Source organism: Clinocottus analis, unplaced genomic scaffold (assembly GCF_023055335.1).
Source record: "Clinocottus analis isolate CAN_PGR_092001 unplaced genomic scaffold, fCliAna1.0.p SCAF_3, whole genome shotgun sequence".
Classification (NCBI taxonomy): domain Eukaryota; kingdom Metazoa; phylum Chordata; class Actinopteri; order Perciformes; family Cottidae; genus Clinocottus; species Clinocottus analis.
This window is the reverse complement of record NW_027176042.1, coordinates 2,964,344-2,983,540: the sequence shown is the minus strand read 5'-3', so window position 1 is coordinate 2,983,540 and position 19,197 is coordinate 2,964,344. Positions and strand designations below refer to the sequence as shown.

At 41.4% G+C, this 19,197-nt stretch overlaps 1 protein-coding gene, 1 non-coding gene and 3 gene segments (V, D, J or C); 1 reads left to right on the top strand and 4 right to left on the bottom strand.

Moving 5' to 3' along the window:
• Positions 1-2,887: 2,887 nt before the first annotated feature.
• LOC137796028 (Ig kappa-b4 chain C region-like) lies at positions 2,888-8,636 on the bottom strand. The segment is given in 3 exon segments: positions 2,888-3,403; positions 4,508-4,583; positions 8,604-8,636. Coding segments are annotated over 3 exon segments (453 nt in total).
• Positions 8,637-12,035: 3,399 nt separating this feature from the next.
• LOC137795912 (Ig kappa-b4 chain C region-like) lies at positions 12,036-12,462 on the bottom strand. The segment is given in 1 exon segment: positions 12,036-12,462. A coding segment is annotated over 1 exon segment (273 nt).
• Positions 12,463-15,195: 2,733 nt separating this feature from the next.
• LOC137795911 (Ig kappa chain V-III region MOPC 63-like) overlaps positions 15,196-19,197 on the top strand; it is a 249,465-nt gene continuing 245,463 nt past the window's right edge. The window contains 2 exon segments of the V gene segment in view: positions 15,196-15,262; positions 15,461-15,742. Coding sequence covers positions 15,211-15,262; positions 15,461-15,742 — 334 coding nt within the window.
• Positions 15,906-16,639, bottom strand: LOC137796904 (E3 ubiquitin/ISG15 ligase TRIM25-like). The gene is given in 2 exon segments (XM_068595142.1): positions 15,906-16,567; positions 16,570-16,639. Coding segments are annotated over 2 exon segments (732 nt in total).
• On the bottom strand, positions 17,705-17,784 carry trnas-acu (transfer RNA serine (anticodon ACU)). The gene has a single exon. It is a non-coding gene; the product is annotated as a tRNA-Ser (tRNA).

The window sequence follows — 19,197 nt, the reverse complement described above, 5'->3', positions numbered from 1 at the left end:
TTCCAAACTGATTATACAGGTCTGGAATGTTTGGAAAAGTGTGACCTGGCGGGGGTAGAGGAGGAGATATAGGCGTCTCTTGCCTGAGACATAAACTACTCTTGGGGAATTAGCTCAAATGGTGGAGAGCTCGCTTAGCATGCGAGAAGTAGCGGGATTGATGTCCGCATTCTCCACATCTCTGAAAGACTTTATTTTCTGATATTGAGGGAAAACAAGTTTGTTGTTTAAAGTGTCCTCCGCTAATTGGGCATGATCAGGGAGCATCTTGTTGCAGTGGCTGCTGGCCTACCCTATCTTCATTGGTTCCCAGCGGAGTCCACAAAGTGTAGCAAAGATTGCAACTACCAAATGTCACCGTAAAATTCAGTTCCAAGCCATTTTTTTCATGGGCCTGGAAAGATTAAAAAAGCGTTAAATAGCGTGTAGGAGGTGGCTAGGCACGTTAATCAATGCCACCCTTAAGCAGAGTGGAATTAGCTCAAGTTTCTCTTCATTGTTGCGTCAGACTGTACACCAGATGTTTTACGGTTAACCCCTGACCTCTGACCTGTTGTTTTGGTTTCCACAGAAACAGAGATAGTCTTTGTAAGATGCTTCTTGTCTCATGAGAATCTGCCCGGTACAGTTAGAAACCCCACAATGTCAAGGTGTGTCTGTGGCTCTTTCTTTTGTTCTTCAAAACAGTGACGTGCAATATTTTAAAGACGACAGTATATGTGCACGATTCCTCTTATGTGCACACTGCACTCATCACTCTTCACTGCCACTCAGATCGACTGAGCTACAACACAACAAACACACATGTTGTGTGCAGAGAAATAGTGTTTCCCATGTGTAGAATTCATTTGTAGTTTATATGCAGTACTCAGATTTCACAATACATTTACAAACATATCTATTATCAATCTCATTAGTGGTGATGGTGGTTTACTGCACAAATTATCATAAGAGAAAACAAACTGATAATCTTGTGGATAAGTGCAGACCCTTTTTACATTTGGACGTGACTCATTTCATAAATCTCCATGTAATGTGCATTGAGCAACTGACCACATGTCAAAGTAATCTGAGCCAGCCCTCTTTATTAGCACGTACATGTTACCTGAAACCCCAACACGTTGCTCCGGAGTGACCAGTAGAGGGTGACAGCGGACTGTCTGTAATACTTACAGAATATTGGTTGAGTAGCACATTCACAGATACTTTTATCTCATCATTTCATTTTGATATCTTGTAATGACTCTCAAATGTTTAAAGTAAAAACACAAATGTGCCTTGTAATTATTTTCTTTGTATTTCATTTATGTTCATTTTTAAATAAGCTATAGCAGTATTATGAACATGATAATAATGATATTAATTAATTAAGTTCCCACATTGTTTCCCTCTTATATATTGAGGTCACATCTTGTTCCCTTGCACCGACATGTCATCACCTTCGGTTCTGGTACACAATCAGTAAAGATTATTCTTTATGAGTTCATTTGAATACAATTGGGAAGAATTATACCACACATTGCTGGATGTTCCTCCATTTTAACATGTTATGTTACAAATATCAATAATTAACAATAATAACAGTATAGCCTTCGAGTCAAATGGAAATCAAAAATATAGAATATATATATAATTTTTTTCATGCATTTAATATCAGAAATATTATGATATTGTTTCTAATATATGTATGTAAAGACATATCTAGAAAGACATTGAGTAAATAAACGGTATAAATACTGTACATCCAGGTTACATGAACATACTGTATTCTATGTGACAAATTAAATTTGCGGACCTTCTTCAGGACGTTCCGCACCAACTTCTCTGCTGCAGGGTGCTACCTATTGCCGACCCCGCCAGACGCAAGGGAAGGCTGTCTGGTGCTTTATCACTCCTGACAGACATAAAGGTTTTACAATCCTGCAGCAAACAGGCTGTCAGTCTCAATCCAAGTCGCTGTCCTCATCCCTCTGCCAGTATCTTCTGAAGGATCTGAGGCCTGACGTGGAGGACGCAGACTCTTTGTAGTCCTCTTCTCTGGTCCTCTTGGAGAACAATCCGAGGCCTGACGTGGAGAGAGCAGACTCTTCTGACCTCTGGGGGCACCGCGTCATCTTCATCTTCTTCTTTCACCTCCTCCTCTTCTACCACTTCTTCATCTTCTTCTTCCTCCTCTTCGTCTGCTTCCTCTTCTTGTGAAAAGGAGCCGTATGCGGAATCTTTGCTCTCTCAGTCTTCCTCGTCTTCCTCGTCGTCCCACCTACAAACTACAAATGTTTCGTTGCTGCTGCTGTAAAGTGATCAAACTGCTGTAAAGTGATGAAACTTCTGTATTTGATATTCTCTCTGTGGTGTTGAACTGCAGCTTCAGCCCTCATTCTTATATTTTACTTCAGTTAAAGAAGATTTATTGAAAGAGTTAAACTGGACGAGCTCTTCAGTCTGAGTCATGATTCTTTCTTTTTAATCAATTATTTTGTTCCAGTACAATAAAACACTATCAAGTTACGTTTCATAAACTGTTGTCTGCATATTCTTATGATCAGATTATAATCTGCATATAAACAAAAACAGTATTAAGGGATATGAGACACATGTATATGACACACATCGTTAGTGGAATAACGTATTTAATTCAGCATGTTTGAAACTGAACAAACAGTCGATGTGATGATCCTGCAGACAGACAAGAGGAGACAGAGACTGTGCTCACCTCTCTTTTGAGTCTTTTGGTCAAGTTTTAATGTCTGATTAAACATTATCACAATCAAAACATAATCAAATGTAAAAACTCAATCAAAAAATACAATTCATGTCATGTCACAATATGCAGATGACAGCCTGCTTTCATATCAAAGAAAAGAAGTCAAGACACATAACTTTTAGAATACACTTGATGAAATCTTTATTGTATTAAATGTTGAAAGCATCAACACAAGCAGGAAGACGTTCATATAGAAACATGTCATGAGAGAAAGAGAACCAGAGAGAGAGAGTTACAGAGTGAGACTGAGAGCAGTAGCAGACTGGAACCAGTAGCAGAGTCCCAGTGAGGCAGCTCAGGACTGGGAACACTGGTCTCTCCTCAGTGTCTCTGAGAGCGGAGTCTGGGAGCCCTGGCTGGCCTCACAGGTCACAGAGCCCACCTTCCTCCACTGGTCTGCAGGGAGCCTCAGGGTGCTGCTCCAGCTGTAGCGGCCGTCCTTCTCCAGCACCCCGAGGCTGCTGCTCTCCTCCCAGCTGCTGCTGCTGCTGATGCTGCTGCTGCTGCTGCCGTCCACCTTCCAGGCCAGACTCCAGTCTGAGGGGAAGCCCTTGTTGGCCAGGCACATGAGCGTGGCCTTCCCCTGCTGCAGCTCCTCAATGGAGGGGGGCAGCACCGTCAGGGTGGGACGGACATCACCTAGGAGACACCAATCAGCTTAGAGGACGGGGACCACACAGCTGTCAATCAAGCACCACGCGGACACCTTTACTGTGAGAGAGTTGGTTTTCTCCTTTAAGGAGTTTCTGCCAGATGTTTGTTCTGCTCCACCAGTCACTCACTCACACATTGTTTCACTTCCCTTTAAGAAGCCTCTCATGCAGATCAGCACAGAGAGAATCATCGTACAGAACCACCAGAAATATATCAAACTCCACTGAGATGAAACACCAAGACGTGGCCCAATATTACAACTGCATCACTGAAAACCTTAAAGAAACATTACTTTAAAATATTTAGTGAGAAGTTTTGGTTTTGGATATCAGTTGTTATTTAAAACTGTTTAAAATATTTTCAAAATTTGCAACAATATTTGACACAATGTAGAAGATTTTACACATCATGAAATACCATCTTCATCTTTACTCTGTTAAGGGTCTTAAATTAAATATTATTGTCAATTTTTTTTTAAGAGTTCAAGTTTTATCTGTTTTAAATTTGAATTTTTTTTAAATTTCAGGACGACATGAACGTGTAAAGACAAGTTCAGTGAAGCTGCTCTGAGTTAGTCTCCATGATAAAGGTGGAGATATAAAAACACTAAACATATTTTAAATATAAACAAAGTATTTTATCTGCCTCGAGCATCCTCAAACTGAATTTTTAAACACAACTTTACAAATTAATATTGAGTAATTTAGTGCAGCAACTTACTTCCAACATCCAGTCTGGTTCCTCCACTAAAAGTCCACCACAGTGACACAAAGTCATTGAGCCGCCGTACAAAAACCGTCTCTGTGACTCTGACTGACTGAACTACATCTACAAGCACTCAAGAAACTACTTCACCATTAAAGTTGGAGAAAATGATTTATTCTACAGTTTAAAGTTTTACTTTTGAAACAACATGTTTCTTTACTTTCTGTTGCTGAAGTGAACTTTGTTTCTTTGTGCAACATTTTAGACGAAAACTTTGTCTATAAAAATAAAAATAAAACTATTTTTCCTACATTGTTGAATATAATAATGAATACAAAGACAGTTGACTTCTGAAATAATAAAAATGGTAAACATTTGACTTACTTCCAACATTCAGTCTGGTTCCTCCACCGAACGTGTACCACAGTGACACAAAGTCATTGAGCCGCCGTACAAAAACCTCTCAGTGTAGAGAGACACGGCTCTCTGACTCTGACACCAACAAACTCACCAAACTCAGTCACAGTTTACACACTTCATGTAAGAACTGGTCCAGATGTTTAAACCTGAGTCAGTAATGATACATATGAATTTAACAATGAATCCACTAAATATTAGACATCCATGAGCAACATGTTTTTAATCATAATTTTCGTATTGTTTACTTTACAGGGACAAATACACACTGACACATTAGCCAAAGAGGCTAATTTTCATCTGCTGTCCCTGGCCAGTTTTTATTTACAATAACACAAAACTAATTCATTCAACATGTATTCATATAAAATACTATAGGCACTTAATACATAAACACCAAACAAGACAAATACACATTTGCACTGAATAGACAGGCAGGACAAACAGCACATTAATGTTTGCACATCCGATGGGCAACAAGCCATTCCCTGAGGCCATGTTTGAACTTTTTGTATGTTTTTTTTGTTCGTATGTTTGATGGAAGAGCATTCAATGAGTTTGCTGATTTAATGGAAATATATTCCTAAAGACAAACATGTATTCCTGCCAATTGTTAATAATAGTGTTTGTGGTACATTATAATAAATAAATAGTCATTTTGTTTAAATTCATCCAGTGATGTTGATTTGTGTTTTAGTGAATCAGGAGGATTTTACAAAACATTCTTGAATAAAATGTTTTCTTCAAAATGTATTTGTGAATGTTAGACATCTATGAGAAATATTAACTTGTCTTTCAGTAAAATTAATTGATGATTGATCAAGTTATTCCTGAAGAAAAACATGTATTCCTGCTAAATGTCAATAATGGTCATACATGCATGTTTCTTGTACACTATAATACATAAATAAACAATATTTGTTTAAATTTGTCCTACAACGAGAATGAATTGTGTGGTAGTGAATTAGGAGGATTTTACAAAACATTCTAAAATAAAATGTTTCCTCTAAACTCAAACTAAAGACTGAAATGAGCTCTGACACATTCCTGATCAATACTCTGATGAAGTGATTGATCCATTGATCATCAGCATCATCAGAGTCATCAAGTCCCTGTTGGAGTCCGTCAGAGCATTTCCATAGAGAGCCACTTTGCATCAGCAGCACCATGCTCCAGTGCTCTGGGAGACTTTATAGTCCTGAGAGTTGGACACTGGATGACTGACAGCTGTCCTTCATCACAGTAGAAGACACAGAAATCCTCCTCATCAAAAACATGACTTTGATCTGCGTCCTCATGTGGACTCTCCTCTGCTGCTGCTTCACAGGTAAAGTCCAGAGAATCAAACTCCTCTCCTCTATGAACATCGTCCCTCTGAAGTGAAGCCGACTAAACCGTGACGCTGCTTTATGTCTTTGTCTCTGTGTCCTCAGAGTCCAGAGGACAGGTCACAGTGACTCAGCCTGGAGCAGTGAGCTCTGCTGTGGGAGTCTCCATCTCCATCTCATGTCACACCAGTCAGGATGTTCATTTTTGGAGAAACTATCACTTATTAGCCTGGTACCAACAGAGAGATGGAGAAGCTCCTAAACTGCTTATTTATTATGCTAGCACTCGACAATCAGGGATTCCAGCTCGTTTTACAGGCAGTGGATCAAACTCTGACTTCACTCTGACCATCAGTGGAGTCCAGACTGAAGATGCAGCAGTTTACTACTGTCAGAGTTTTCATTACATCAACAGTCAGCGGGTGTTCACACAGTGAAAAAGCGTCGTACAAAAACCTCCCTCAGTCAGACTGAACACAAACTGAACTGACTGCTGCAGCTGGAAGCTACTGAAGAGACTGATACACTTCACTGAAGACACACACACACACACACACACACACACACACACAATAAAATGCACCAACATCTCATACTATTCATCTCAGAGTCACACATCATGATATCAGTTTGTTTGCAGATGACAGACTTTTATAAATCACAAAATCTTCATTCCTTTTTTCAGTCCCTTGAATTGATCAATAATCAAAGCATGATTTCTCCCCACACTCACTCCTTTTTTATATGAACATCAAAGATGAATCTACAAGTTGGGGTTCACATCTCAGCTAATTAAAACATTTATTTTATATCAAGAAGTCCAAGAAAGTGTGTTTGCAGCGTTGGTTTGATCAAATAATTCCAGGTTTATATTTAATCACCAGTCTGATCAGGAAGATCACTGGACAGTTGAAGTTGATGAACCAATCAGATTCATTTTTTTTAGCATCAGGGAAAATACCAACCAATCACATCCGGCTTCAATAGGACGTCTATCGCTGAAGATGGATCATTTATAAAACTACAGCAGATCAGAGCCTTCGGTCCACCGTCTCGAACTGATGAGGACTTCCATGTCTTTTGGTTTTGTCCACATGTTTTTCTGCTTGAATTTCTCAAACAAACTCTGTGAGACCCTCAACCTCCAATAAAGTCTCGTTACAGCTCTACCTGGTGAAATGTCCACAATACAAACACCTAAACATGTCCAACCTTTATTAATATTGATGTCAGTTATCACTATGCAAAAAGACCACATTACCAAACTGGGACGACGGAACAAAACTGTCCTCAAGTCACAGGACCAGTTTACTGCCAGACCATTCAACGTCCTCCATGTTTTAAATTTGTGAACATGTAGATGAAAGCTGTCACCAGTGAGGAGGAACCACCCTGACGTGTTGAGGACAGCTACACTTCACTGACTCTGTGTGTTTGCATATGTGTCCTGCCTCTCTGCTGCCAGCCGTTAAGAGGCCAGTGTTGATCAGTGGCTGTCCAGGCCTTTCAGAGACACTGACACGCCGGCAGCACGATGATGATGTCACTGACTCTACTGCTGAGCACCCTGGGGCTCCTTGTTCAGGGTGAGACTCTCTTGTGAACACGTTGGTTCCCCAGCACCATGTTCTGCTGTGATGGAGAACCACTGGAACAAGCAGCATTGACCTTCTTCCATCTGTTCTCCGGGTTAAAGAAATGAGACTCTTCTGTTGGGATGTTGATCATCTTTCTCCAAACTGGATTTGTCTCAATAACCCTTCTGCTCTTCTTCATGTTTTCAGATTCATCAGGAGAAATCCTCCTGACTCAGTCTCCTGGATCTCAGTCTGTTGCTCCAGGACAGACTGTCTCCATCACATGTAAAGCCAGTACAAGTGCTGGTACCTGCCTTAACTGGTACCTTCAGAAACAAGGAGAAGCTCCTAAACTTTTGATTTATGCAGCAACAAGTCTTCAGTCTGGAGTTTCAAATCGTTTCAGTGGAAGTGGATCTGGAACTGACTTCACTTTGACCATCAGTGGAGTTCAGACTGAAGATGCAGGAGATTATTATTGTCAGCAGTGTAGCAGCTGGCCGTTCACACAGTGATACACCGTCGTACAAAAACCTCCTCAGCTAAAGAGGAACTGATGTGACTCAACAGCTGCATAGACATTTAAACACAAGATGTTTTATAACCATTCATTAATTTCAGACCAGCATGAAAGCATTCAGCATATTCTCATTCATAACGTTCTAGATATCGAAATCTAAAATTAACTCAGTCTCTGTGGATTAAATATATCCTCTGTTGCAATGATAGTAAACCACATATTTAAACAGTTATTATTTTGTATTATACATGGAGACAGATTAATAGAACAGCAGGCCTTTGTATTTTAATAGAATATGTTATGTGTAAAAAAAAATGGCCATGTGTCAAGTCTTTTCGTGGAGTTTTACTTTCTCTATGAATATTATTTTGTGTAAATTCTTAAAATATCCCTATTATATATGACTTTACGGAGATAATACCCTGCTTTTTACATCTAATTCCTTAAATGATGTTTTACTTAAACACAACATGGATCTTCAAAGATAAACACAAGTGATATCAGAGAGCTTTGGGATTCAACATTGAAATGATCCTCCAATGTGTATAGTTAAGAAAGTGAAGTGATTTTGATGAACTGGAACAATATTAAAGGAATATCTACAAACTTAAACCTATTAAAAAAGAATCTGGATGTACCATGATGCAGTGTATCAGGTCCTGGTAAAACATGATGCAGTCTACACAATGTACACAAGAGAAGCAAGTGCTCAGATTTTTGTTTGCAGAATCTTTTGTTTTTTATTTGCACTTTTCATTTCACACAAGTGCTCATTGAATGAATGGAACTTGATTCATAAGAAAATAATGCATTTATTTTTGACCTAGCGCTGTGCTTCGGCGGCAACATTTTTTACACCTACCACACCCTGTTTGCCTCAGTAGCCGCCGGTCGCGTGCAACAATTCAATCAGGGCACCTATTGGGGCTCACTTGACTCCGATACTTATTGCAGAGTCTTCGCAGCTCGCCGTTCCTTAAACGGTGAGCTCTGTGGTGCACTGTCCCTGCCTTTTTGTTCATCAAATGGTCTGAAAATAATGGGGTTGTTTAAACCTATGCTCTTCATGATTATAAGTAATTTGAAGTAATTTGATTGAATTATGAGTGAGTTATTTAATTTAATAATGTTTGTTGTCGTCTGGGGTCAAAATGACCCCTCAGCACAAAGTGGAGCAATGGGGCAACTTGTCCCCAATACTGCTTTCCAAAACATCTTTGATCTTGGATGTTTGATGTGTGTGGTCAAGTAATGGTTATGACAACAACATCAACAACAAACAGGTCTTTTCCCACAGGTGTTGGGCCTTTCCCATTTTAGAGAGAGACGGGCAGCATTAGGAGGCAGAAGCGCTTTACTGCACAGGAGGAACTAACTACTATGTTGTGGAAAATAATGACCAGGAGGACAATGTTGAACATCATGGGGAGGATTCAGGATCAGAAGAGAAGGAAACTAATGATGAGGTAATAGATCCAACATGCGACCACACAATCCAACATGCGACCACACGATGCAACATGCGACCACACGATCCGACATGCAACCACCTGAACCAACGTGCGACCACACAATCCAACATGCGACCACCTAATCCAACATGTGACCACTTAATCCAACATGTGACCACACAATCCAACATGCGACCACCTGATCCAACATGTGACCACTTAATCCAACATGCGACCACACGATCCAACATGCGACCACATGCTACTTCTTCCTCTGAAGAAGCCCACATCACATGCTGCAAAAATGGAAGTTATGAAGTGAAAGAGTATGAGGAACATGGTGATGAGTTAGTGAAGAAACTTGAGGAACATGTTGATGATGTAGTGAAAAAACATGGTGATGAGGTAGTGAAAGAACATGGTGATGAGGTAGTAAAGGAACATGGTGATGATGTAGTGAAGGAACGTGATGATGAGGTAGTGAAGGAACATGGTGATGAGGTAGTGAAGGAACATGGTGATGAGGTAGTAAAGGAACATGGTGATGATGTAGTGAAGGAACGTGATGATGAGGTAGTGAAGGAACATGGTGATGAGGTAGTGAAGGAACATGGTGATGAGGTAGTGAAGGAACATGATGATGAGGTAGTGAAGGAACATGGTGATGAGGTAGTGAAGGAACATGGTAATGAGGTAGTGAAGGAACATGAGGAACATGGTGATGTGGTAGTGAAGGAACATGGTGATGAGGTAGTGAAGGAACATGAGGATCATGGTGATCACTTGTGACAACTTCTTTACTTCACATGCCCTCGGCCTGCAGCTGCTGAAAAGGAAGCTGTCCATGGTGGGGACAGTACTGATAACTGAGCTGAGCTTCCTCCTGCACTGGTGTCAAAAACAGACGGGGCTCGGTTCTCATCCAAGTTTGCCTTCACCGAGAGCTATGCTCTGGTGCCCTATCACCCCAAAAAACAGAAGTGTTCTTCTGATGGTTGCCAGATTGGATATGGAGATGCAGCAGGTCTGCTCAGCTCTACATCTGCAGCAGCTGCCCCTCTGGCCCATCACTCAGAAGGAGGAGGGGCTTATTCTGCCCTCGCCAAAGTGATCTCAAAACATGGAAAATGTGCCAAAAATGCAATCTGCAAAGACCACATCATTACTGTCTGCCTCGCATGCCACTAATGGCACATTTCAACATTTTTTATTCTGAAAATATAGTTTTGAGATGTCTTGGAAAAGAATATTGACATGTTTTATATGTCAGGTAATGAGTTGAATAAAAAGTTGAAACATGGAGGTGGGTGATAATTTAAACGTTATGCTTTACAAACAGTCAAATCAGATGGGGTCATTTTGACCCCAGAGGACAGCAGGTGTGATTATGTGCTGCCATTAGGAAAATTTAAGTATTTAAAAAACATTATCCTCACTAAACTTTGACATATACCAGTCTGTGATGATCTATCAACACACAAGACTCTGTCAACTGTCATCAGAATAATTGATCATTTTATTTCTTTTTTTATTCATAAACAAGGTAAAAAGTTCATGTAAATGAGGTCCCAATGGCCTTAAATTTAAAATGGAATAAAGAAATGATGTCACTGTGTTTGAATGAAGCTGTTATTAAGGTGTAACACAGAATTTAGGGAAGTATCCACTTTAAATTCTTTAAATAACAGTCAAACCAGACGGGGTCATTTTGACCCCAGAAGACAGCAGGTGTAATTATTTGCCGCCATTAGAAAAATTGAAGGGTTTTAATAACAACATCTGCACTAAACTTTGACGTGGAAAATTTGCCAAAATAATAAATTGAATAGTCAAAATAATATAAGGTCAAAATAATTAATTGGTTTCATTTAATTTCCACTCATAAAAAGGCTATACTTTTTTATAAACAAGTTATATTGGCCCTAAATTCCATAAAGAAAGATACAAATGTGTGGTAAAGGGTTGGGCTGACGTAAGACTAAAGGTGTAAAATAGAATTGATTGACAGAACCAGGTGGGGTCACTTTGACCCCAGAGGACAGCAGGTGTATGGCCAACGGAAAGACATTACAAGGGTTAAGGTAACAGCCATCCACCCAGACTTCTGGCACCTGCTTTCGTCGTTCTCTGGAAGGGTAAGTATTATTTCATCATACAATTCGTACGCCCAAGCCATCCACCTCTCTGCCTGAACTCGTTCTTCAGCCCGTACGAGCCCATCTGCGACTATCTTAACCCCAAATCAACCAGCCAACGTCCGGACAAGACCCACTCTTTATAACAGACACTGGATTAAGGAGCCACCCGAGCCTGGTTTCACCACCACCTTTGCCGGATCCTATCGAGATCCGGAATGCACCCGGATTATACTCGGATGAGACAGAGACTGTGCTCACCTCTCTTTTGAGTCTTTTGGTCAAGTTTTAACGTCTCATTAAACATCATAATCAAAACATAATCTAATGTAAAAACCCAAAATAAAATTCATGTTATGTCACAATATGCAGATGACAGCCTGCTTTTCATATCAAAGAAAAGAAGTCAAGACACATAACTTTTACAATACACTTGATGAAATCTTTATTGTATTAAATATTGAAAGCATCAACACAAGCAGGAAGACGTTCATGTAGAAACATGTCATGAGAGAAAGAGAACCAGAGAGAGAGTTACAGAGTGAGACTGAGAGCAGTAGCAGACTGGAACCAGTAGCAGAGTCCCAGTGAGGCAGCTCAGGACTGGGAACACTGGTCTCTCCTCAGTGTATCTGAGAGTGGAGTCTGGGAGCCCTGGCTGGCCTCACAGGTCACAGAGCCCACCTTCCTCCACTGGTCTGCAGGGAGCCTCAGGGTGCTGCTCCAGCTGTAGCGGCCGTCCTTCTCCAGCACCCCGAGGCTGCTGCTCTCCTCCCAGCTGCTGCTGCTGCTGATGCTGCTGCTGCTGCTGCCGTCCACCTTCCAGGCCAGACTCCAGTCTGAGGGGAAGCCCTTGTTGGCCAGGCACATGAGCGTGGCCTTCCCCTGCTGCAGCTCCTCACTGGAGGGGGGCAGCACCGTCAGGGTGGGGGCGACTCGGCCCACTGCAGAGAGAGAGAGAGTCAGAGTTCATGTGAGGGGCAGCAGAGGAGGCGACTAGTTGTGTTGGTCTTTCTCAGATTGGATGAAACTGATCTTAAAGGTCTCACTTCCCTCTCTGAGCTCAGTGAGCGTGACAACAGACAGGTTTCAGCACTGAAGATAAAACATCTGTACTGGCCTTCTTCCTTCTGAGTTGCACAGTTAAATATATTACAGTAAAGATGACGATTGTGAGGCTTTTATTGTTTTAACTATCTGAAGTATTTCCAGATTCAAGCCAAAACCTCAGACATGATGAGATGTTTGTTCTCTTCATGTCAGCAGGAATCATCAACACTCAGACTTCATTACTGACTCATTCAAATAAATAACGTTAACTAATGAAATACGTTTTACAAACTCATAAAACATGTTGAATGGCTTTAAAATCATCAGTCTGGGAGAAAGATGGAGTCATAACTATCGCATTAAAAACTCAATGAATATACAAATTAAAGTCATCATTTAGCCATATATTAAAACAATCATGTCTTGATAAAAAATAGTAAAAGTAGTAGTAAATAGTAAAATGTTTATTTTTTTTTAGAATTTTTCAGAGAAAGTCAAACACACACACTTTCTTAATTAAGTCCAAATTGTCACATCATGTCAAATTAATGTAGATGACATATTTTTTATCATCTTGAGTGTGGATCAAATAAATAGTTATTTTGTATGAATTTGAAACACAGTGATGGTGATTTGTGTACTCTTACATTAGAGACATTTTTCAAAACATTCTAGAATAAAATGTTTCCTCTAAACTCAAACTAAAGACTGAAATGAGCTTTGACACATTCCTGATCAATACTCTGATGAAGTGATTGATCCATTGATCATCAGCATCATCAGAGTCATCAAGTCCCTGTTGGAGTCCGTCAGAGCATTTCCATAGAGAGCCACTTTGCATCAGCAGCACCATGCTCCAGTGCTCTGGGAGACTTTATAGTCCTGAGAGTTGGACACTGGATGACTGACAGCTGTCCTTCATCACAGCAGAAGACACAGAAATCCTCCTCATCAAAAACATGACTTTGATCTGCGTCCTCATGTGGACTCTCCTCTGCTGCTGCTTCACAGGTAAAGTCCAGAGAATCAAACTCCTCTCCTCTATGAACATCGTCCCTCTGAAGTGAAGCCGACTAAACCGTGACGCTGCTTTATGTCTTTGTCTCTGTGTCCTCAGAGTCCAGAGGACAGGTCACAGTGACTCAGCCTGGAGCAGTGAGCTCTGCTGTGGGAGGCTCCGTCTCCATCTCATGTCACACCAGTCAGGATGTTCATATTTGGAGCAACTATCACTTATTAGCCTGGTACCAACAGAGAGATGGAGAAGCTCCTAAACTGCTTATTTGGGGAGCAAACAATCGACAATCAGGGATTCCAGCTCGTTTTTCAGGCAGTGGATCAGACTCTGACTTCACTCTGACCATCAGTGGAGTCCAGACTGAAGATGCAGCAGTTTACTACTGTCAGAGTCAACATTACATCAACAGTCAGTATGTGTTCACACAGTGAAAAAGCGTCGTACAAAAACCTCCCTCAGTCAGACTGAACAGAAACTGAACTGACTGCTGCAGCTGGAAACTACTGAAGAGACTGATACACTTCACTGAAGACACACACACACACACACACACACACACACACACACACACACACACAGTTGAAATGCATCAACATCTCACACTCCTCATCTCAGAATTACACATCATGAAATCAGTTTGTTTGCAGGTGACAGACTTTCATACATCACAAAATCTTCATTCCTTTTTTCAGTTCCTTGAGTTGATCAATAATCAAAGCAGGTTTTGTCTCCATACTCACTCCTCTAGTATATGAACATCACAGTTAATGGACATGAATGAAATATCTTTACAGTGCTCAAAGATTTAAACATCTGAAAAAAATCCCATAAAACAATCAAAGCCCTGATTGTTTTATTGGAAGTACTTTGTGTTAAAATAATAGACCTCATCAAACCCATTGTGATGCAGCAGTTATGCACTGTGCCACAACACATTACACTTATTTGTTACATTCATGACAAGGACAAGGTTTTCTATCAGACTTGTGATTTCATATAAAACCAAGAAAGTTGCTTATTTGTTAAAAAGTCCAAGTGACAAAGTATGTGTGAGAAAGGTCACCCATCACCTGAAACAGAGAAGGAATGATCATTAAAGTTTATTGAGGCAAAGATACTTTCATTGAACTCATATGAAGTCTTTTTATCTGTCTCTACATGAACCCTGAGACAAACCTGTCCAGGTGTACAGATCCTTTTTTGAAACATCTCTTGTTTTTTGTTGCATTTTTTATTCAACACAATAATTGTGTATATAGAATTTGAATATGAACAAAAATACACATTGGAGACGTGACAAATACTATTCAGTTTGATAGGTTTTAATAATTAAACACAATCAACATCAACCAAACTGCCAATGTAAACCATCAAAGGTTCTTTATTCCTCAACACTTCATATCAGATGCTTTCAACAGAGCGAGCTGTCACCAGTGAGGAGGAACCACCCTGACGTGTTGAGGACAGCTACACTTCACTGACTCTGTGTGTTTGCATATGTGTCCTGCCTCTCTGCTGCCAGCCGTTAAGAGGCCAGTGTTGATCAGTGGCTGTCCAGGCCTTTCAGAGACACTGACACGCCGGCAGCACGATGATGATGTCACTGACTCTACTGCTGAGCACCCTGGGGCTCCTTGTTCAGGGTGAGACTCTCTTGTGAACACGTTGGTTCCCCAGCACCATGTTCTGCTGTGATGGAGAACCACTGGAACAAGCAGCATTGACCTTCTTCCATCTGTTCTCCGGGTTAAAGAAATGAGACTCTTCTGTTGGGATGTTGATCATCTTTCTCCAAACTGGATTTGTCTCAATAACCCTTCTGCTCTTCTTCATGTTTTCAGATTCATCAGGAGAAATCCTCCTGACTCAGTCTCCTGGATCTCAGTCTGTTGCTCCAGGACAGACTGTCTCCATCAGATGTAAAGTCAGTACAAGTGTTGGTAGCTACCTTCACTGGTACCTTCAGAAACAAGGAGAAGCTCCTAAACTTTTGATTTATACAGCAACAAGTCGTCAGTCTGGAGTTTCAAATCGTTTCAGTGGAAGTGGATCTGGAACTGACTTCACTTTGACCATCAGTGGAGTTCAGACTGAAGATGCAGGAGATTATTATTGTCAGCAGGGTTACAGCTTGTTCACACAGTGATACACCGTCGTACAAAAACCTCCTCAGCTAAAGAGGAACTGATGTGACTCAACAGCTGCATATAATTTTAAACACAAGATATTTTATAACCATTCATTAATTTCATACCAGCATGAAAGCATTCAGCATATTTCTGTTCTTTACATTTTGACGGTCTTCTCACTGTCCTCCACTGTTTTATCAGCAGAGAGATTGATGGCCTCCACCTCCTGATGAAGCAGCTTCACGTCCTTCTCTCTGTCCTGGATTCTCTGCTGGATGTTTAGTCGACTCCCCTCCAGCTCTATCTGCCTCTCAGTTCTTTCTGCTGCAGCTGAGACTGTGTCGTGGCCTTTATGTTCCTCCATTAAACAGAGATAACAGATACGCTGCTGATCAGTACGGCAGAAGATCTTCGTCACCTCATCGTGACGAGAGCAAATGTTCTCCTGGAGCTTGATGGAGGGCTTCACCAGCTTGTTTTTCTTTAATGAAGCCGCTTCATAATGAGGCTGAAGGTGTTTCTCACAGTAAGAAGCCTGACATACCAAACAGGACTTGAAGGCTTTCCGTCTCCTCCCAGTGCAGACATCACAGGCCACGTCTTCAGGTCCAGCATAGCAGTGATCAGCAGCAGCAGCAGCATGGAGTCCAGTCTTCTTCAGTTGCTCCACTAAATCTCCTAACATGGTGTTTTTCACCAAGACAGGCCTCAGTGTGAAGGTCTTCCTACACTGAGGGCAGCTTTGGAGTTTCTTCCCATCCGCTTCATCCCAGTAGACCTTAATACAGTTCATGCAGTAACTGTGTCCACAGGGAATATGTCCTTCAGTAGATCCAGACAGATGGAACAAGAGAAGCTTTCCCGGTCCAGCTGAACTCCTTTCCCTGCCATTTCACCTCTCAAAGACAATGACTGTATAAGTTTCACTTTCTCATAAGTAATTCTACTTTGAGCTCTGATCTGAATAACACGTGTCTCTGCAGTGAACGGGGCGCGTCAGCTGCTGCTCTTTACCTCTATGTTGGTTACATTCACCTATTGCAATGTTGGAGAACAGGAAGAACAGGGAGCGGTTTTAAAGCTGTAGTTCATTCCAGGAGGAGGAGCAGTTTGAGAGAGACTGTGTAACACTTGTTTACAAAGGAGATCATTTCTCTGAAAGAAACACTGATTACTTTAACTTTTTGAAGGTAATCTCTGCTTAGAATAAACAAACTCTCTTCTTCCCTGAATATAGTTGGATGAAAGTTTTTAATGATAATAAAAATACAAATACAGCAGAAGTGTCACGGCTGGTTCAGAGAATGAGGACCCAAATGCTGATGCGTGGTGCAAAACATAATTTTCTTCTTCCAAAACACAGAAGGTGTCCGACTATGAAGCCAAATCCAGGTCATATGTATTGTTCATTTGGAAAAAAAATTTGAACCTGAAAAAGAAAGTTTTGTTGTTGAACTTTGAAAAATTTTTCGGGTTCAATTTTAAAAAAACAAAACAAAACTCCCTTTTTCAGGTTCAGAGTTTTGACCCGTATCTGGTCTGGGGGGCGTGGTATCCATAACATGTTAAAAAGCATGAACTAGTTTTATTAAAGTGGGGGTTTTGCCAAAGTGGGATATTGAGCATAGAGCTTGCTTTGCATGCGAGAGGCAGTGGGATCGATGCCCACATTCTCCAAGTGACTTTGGCTCCTACTCTTATGTGGAAGATTTGGTAGTATGAGCATTATGGGACTTCTTGCACCAGTTGAGCTGAAGACAGCAGCCGTGTTTTTATTCCACCAAAACTTGGAGTAGAAACAGTAGAATCACTGTTGTTTAACAAATGAATAATGGAAGAGCAAGACATTTTAGACTTTTCTTGCTGGAAATTAGCAATTTCTAATCTTGAAACTGCATTTTCCTTGGGTCTTGAGCTCAATGGTGCACATTATGCAGACCAAAGCACAGTGGACTGCGACAAGGATGGGATTTGAACCCACGCGTGGATTCAAATGGATTAGTAGTCCATCGCCTTAACCACTCGGCCACCTCGTCATCTCAATGCCCTTGCGTGAAAGGTCCGATCCAGTTCACCTTCCAAACTGATTATACAGGTCTGGAATGTTTGGAAAAGTGTGACCTGGCAGGGGTAGAGGAGGAGATACAGGCGTCTCTTGCCTGAGACATTAACTTCTCTTGGGGAATTAGCTCAAATGGTAGAGCGCTCGCTTAGCATGCGAGAAGTAGTGGGATCGATGCCTGCATTCTCCACCTCTCTGAAAGACTTTATTTTCTGATACTGATGGAAAACAAGTTTGTTGTTTAAAGTGTCCTCCGCAAATTGGGCAGGATCAGGGAGCATCTTGTTGCAGTGGCTGCTGGGCTACCCTATCTTCATTGGATCCCAGTGGAGTCCACAAATTATTGCAAAGATTGCAACTACCAAATGTCACCATAAAATTCAGTTCCAGGCCATTTTTTGTGTGTATTTTATGGGCCTGGAAAGTTGAAAAAAGCGTGAAATAGCGGGTAGGAGAATGGGCGGGTAGGAGAAGGGCTGGCACGGTGATCCATTGCCCTCATGTGCAGAGGGGAATTAGCTCAAGTGGTAGAGTGCTTGCTTTGCATGCGAGAGACAGTGGGATTGATGCCCACATTCTCCACCTCTTTGAAAGACTTTCTTTTCTGATATTGAGAGAAAACAAGTTTGTTGTTTAAAGTGTCGTCCGCTAATTGGGGAGGATCAGGGCCCATGTTGTCGCAATGGCTGCTGAGACTTAAACCTTCCAAAGTGATTATACCGGTCCGGAATGTTTGGAGAAGTGTGAACTGGCGGGGGTAGAGGAGGAGATATAGGCGGCTCTTCCCTGAGCCTTAAACCGATTGTGGGGAATTAGCTCAAATGGTAGAGCGCTCGCTTAGCATGCGAGAAGTAGTGGGATCGATGCCCATATTCTCCACCTCTTTGAAAGACTTTGTTTTCTGATATTGATAGGAAAACAAGCTTGTTGTTTAAAGCTTCCTCCGCTAATCGGGCATGATCAGGGAGCATGTTGTCGCAATGGCTTCTGAGGATCATCGAGCATGTTGTCGCAATGGCTGCTGGCCTACCCTGTCTTCATTGGATCCCAGTAGAGTCCACAAAGTATTGCAAAGATTGCAACTACCAAATGTCACCATAAAATTCAGTTCCAGGCCATTTTTTTGTGTGTTTTTTATGGGCCTGGAAAGTTAAAAAAAAGCGTTAAATAGCGGGTAAGAGAATAGGCGGGTAGGAGGAGGCATGGCACGTTGATCCATGGCCACCTCGTCGTCTCAACGCCCTTGCGTGAAAGGTCCGATCCAGTTCACCTTCCAAACTGATTATACAGGTCTGGAATGTTTGGAAAAGTGTGACCTGGCGGAGGTAGAGGAGGAGATATAGGCGTCTCTCTTGAGAACAGGCAGGTAGGAGGAGGCCTGGCACGT